The 2,950-nt window shown below is 48.0% G+C and overlaps 1 protein-coding gene across 1 annotated transcript in view; it reads left to right on the top strand.

Annotated features, from left to right (window-relative positions):
• Nucleotides 1-387: 387 nt before the first annotated feature.
• LOC118326415 (axin-2-like) overlaps nt 388-2,950 on the top strand; it is a gene marked incomplete in the record, with an annotated part of 15,432 nt that continues 12,869 nt past the window's right edge. The window contains 2 exon segments of the mRNA XM_035659404.1: nt 388-602; nt 2,029-2,274. Of these exon segments, the coding sequence (XP_035515297.1) occupies nt 2,140-2,274 (135 nt within the window).

Below are 2,950 nucleotides of genomic sequence, written 5' to 3'. Positions count from 1 at the left end.
GCGGACTGTAAGAATAATGCTATTGGCGCGGTAGATCACTTACTTCTGACGCTCTAAAGCCTCAGGGAGTTGGCTCTGGATTGTCTGTCTTTGATAAGGTCCTGGCATACACGTAAATCCTAACCCCGTCTACAAAAGTTTAATGAACGTTAATGGCCGTCTAAACGCACGGGTTCGCGAACGACAGGCTGTTTAACGGGATGTATGCGCTCACTTTCCGCCGTTTCCCTCCTTTTATCCATGTTCTAGTTGGTTTTATGTCATCGGTTGTTGCGAAGATGAGACGCTGTGTTTTTATGTATCTTCCGGGACCAGGCCAGCGGTTCCCTACTTTGAAGTCCGCAGTTAAACCCTCAGCCCAGTTGGTTTAGAAACAAGCCCGGAGGATTTCTACCGCCTGCCATGGCTTCTTGAAGCACTACCTGGGGAGAAAAGTCGAGGGGAAAAACGCTTCTCTCTCTCTTTTATTCGCGGCTGCTTTAATATTGTCCCAATGTGACAGGACATTAGGGGACAGAGCAGCGCGGTTGTAGACACAGCCTGTTGTTGGACTACTTTACTTGAACGTTTTCAGAAAGGGAGGCTACTCGGGTACATGGATGGTAAGTTGTAGGAAAGCTGTTCCACAGGCCCCCTCTCTTGGCCGCTTTGATGTGCTGCTGCTGAGCTTTGAAGTTGAGAAATGCGGGCTATGTTTCTTGTTTGTGGGCGAGAAATACGGTGAGATAGATAAGAAGCTTATGTGTGTGCGTGTGTGTGTGTGTTTGTGTAGCACAGATAAAAACCGAATATTTGTCGGGTGGTGCGTCTTCTAGCTGGGAAAAAAGTGGGATGTATTCTTCAATCGGAGCCCCCCTCCGCCTCCTCTTTCACCTCCTCCAGATTTTGACACCCCTAGTGATCTACATAGGGACTGAGCCTGCCTGCTCTGAGGTCAGTTGTTGAATGGGACAGGGTACAGCAAACTACAGCGCTTGTTTTGCAGAGAGATCGGACACATGTGGCACGGCGCGTAGCCAGTCGTCTCTTTCTGCGCTGGATTACTGTTTGGAGAGTTTTGGACTGCATTAGCTCGGCTGTAAATGGAGTAATTGTTCAACTTTTTCACGGGTTTTTACTCCGGTTTGGATCTGCTCTGCGATGGTATGTTGTGTGTTTTTTTACGCACGTCTATTCCCTCATCCGTCGGATTTTAGAGTCGGTTACTTTCTGATGTCGTGTTACACTGCCTGTTGAGACTGTGTGAATGATCGTGTAGCGTCTGTAGCTGCCGGTTTATGCCGTTTTTAGCTGCTTGTCGCTTTTAGATTTGGCGCTGAGGCTCCGATTAAAATCGCAATCAGCTTCTGACTGAGGTTTTACTCCAAATATGTCAAGTCTCTGTGCCGTGTTGGTAGTTCAGACACGTTCCCGGGGCTTTGGCTTTAATAATGTGCTGTAATAGCCTTCTTGGGCAGATATTAAGGCGATTGATCGCTTACATTTACGCATGAGCGGCTGGCTTTTCCCGCGGGGCTTTTTACCCCTCGTACATTACAGCGTTTAAGGTCATTGTGGTGCAGATCAGATGCATTCCCACTCGTCTGTGCATTTCTGGGATGGTGAGGACAAGCGTGGGCTCCGAGTGGAAACGAGTGTGTGTGTGTGTGCGATGCAGACAGGGGTAGGGTACGGTCGTCCGAAACAGATTGGGAATTAATTGGAGTTGAAGCCTGTGACATGGACTCGTTAGGAAAACACGTGTAAGCCACAGTTGTGAGAATATGGTTTTTGGTGAAGAGTGAGGCGGTGTGAGGTGATTATTCTTGTTAAATGTTTTTGATGTGACAGATGAATGCACGTTGAGAATGTAGGCTGCAGTTGATCTCTCATTTAGATTATAAATAGATAAATGAAACGAAAAAAGCCTTTCATATTTCCTTTCTCTGTGAACCCGGCGAGGGTTTTTGAAAGGGACTGTTTACTTGATGTCTTTCTTTGAAGTTCAGCAGGATCTGGCTTTGATCAGATCAATACTTTGTGTTTCAGAGTGAAGAGGAGCTGAGAAGCTCCCCCGCTGCTTTTAGAGAGTGAGGAGGATTAGGCTGGAGCTCAGTGGAGGCACGACGGCACTCTCACACGGCAACCGGAGCTGGAGCCATGAGCAGGGCGCTTACGGAGCACATCAGCAGTAGCTTCCGAGAAGATGCTCCTCGTCCTCCGGTACCGGGGGAGGAGGGAGAGGCGTCATGCTACAACCCCAGCAGATCTGCCAAAATGAGAGCCCAGAGCAAGGTTAAAGATACCCCCGCTGCCGCCGCGCCTCCCGCTCCACACCGCGGCGTACGGATAACGATGAGCATAGGTCTAGGAGGAGCGCGAGGAGGACTAAGCCGCTCTCCCCCGACCGGCGCCTTCTAGTAACCAGGTGGACAGCAATGTCTCATGCATTTTCTCTCTGTTGACCCTCGAGCGGTGCATCACCTCTTCAGGAACCTAGTCCTTTGTGGAGACTCTGGCAGGTTTGACGACTATATAGCGTGAAACTGTATAGGATCACTTAATCTATGTGTTCGCCATCCCCGTCCCTCTGTAATCTGGCTAAGTGATAAGAGAAACACAGGGATGTGTTGAGCGTAGAGATTGTCCCGATAATTCCATTTCCCTCCCGGAACCGGATTCTGATTACTTGTGCTGTGTGGTGGGTACGGCACGGCGCCGTGGATAACCGAGTTACGCGAGTCCCAGTATGTTAAAAAGAAATATCATTACTACGCCTGCAGGACTGTGATAATGATTATCAGGGTTGTGCTGAAGGCCCTGGCTGCAGCGTTTTAAACGCACTGTTGTCTTAAAAACGATGAATAAATACAGCAATATTCAAGCCATTTATTTTTGAATTATTAAATAAAAACATAGAGTGAAACAGCAAGCCTAAATAAAAAATATAGATATATAGGAACTATATATA

Source organism: Morone saxatilis, unplaced genomic scaffold, assembly GCF_004916995.1.
Source record: "Morone saxatilis isolate NCDOM2014 unplaced genomic scaffold, NCSU_SB_2.0 Contig17, whole genome shotgun sequence".
Lineage (NCBI taxonomy): Eukaryota > Metazoa > Chordata > Actinopteri > Moronidae > Morone > Morone saxatilis.
The sequence above is the reverse complement of the archived record's forward strand: the minus strand, read 5'-3'. Positions and strand labels throughout refer to the sequence as shown.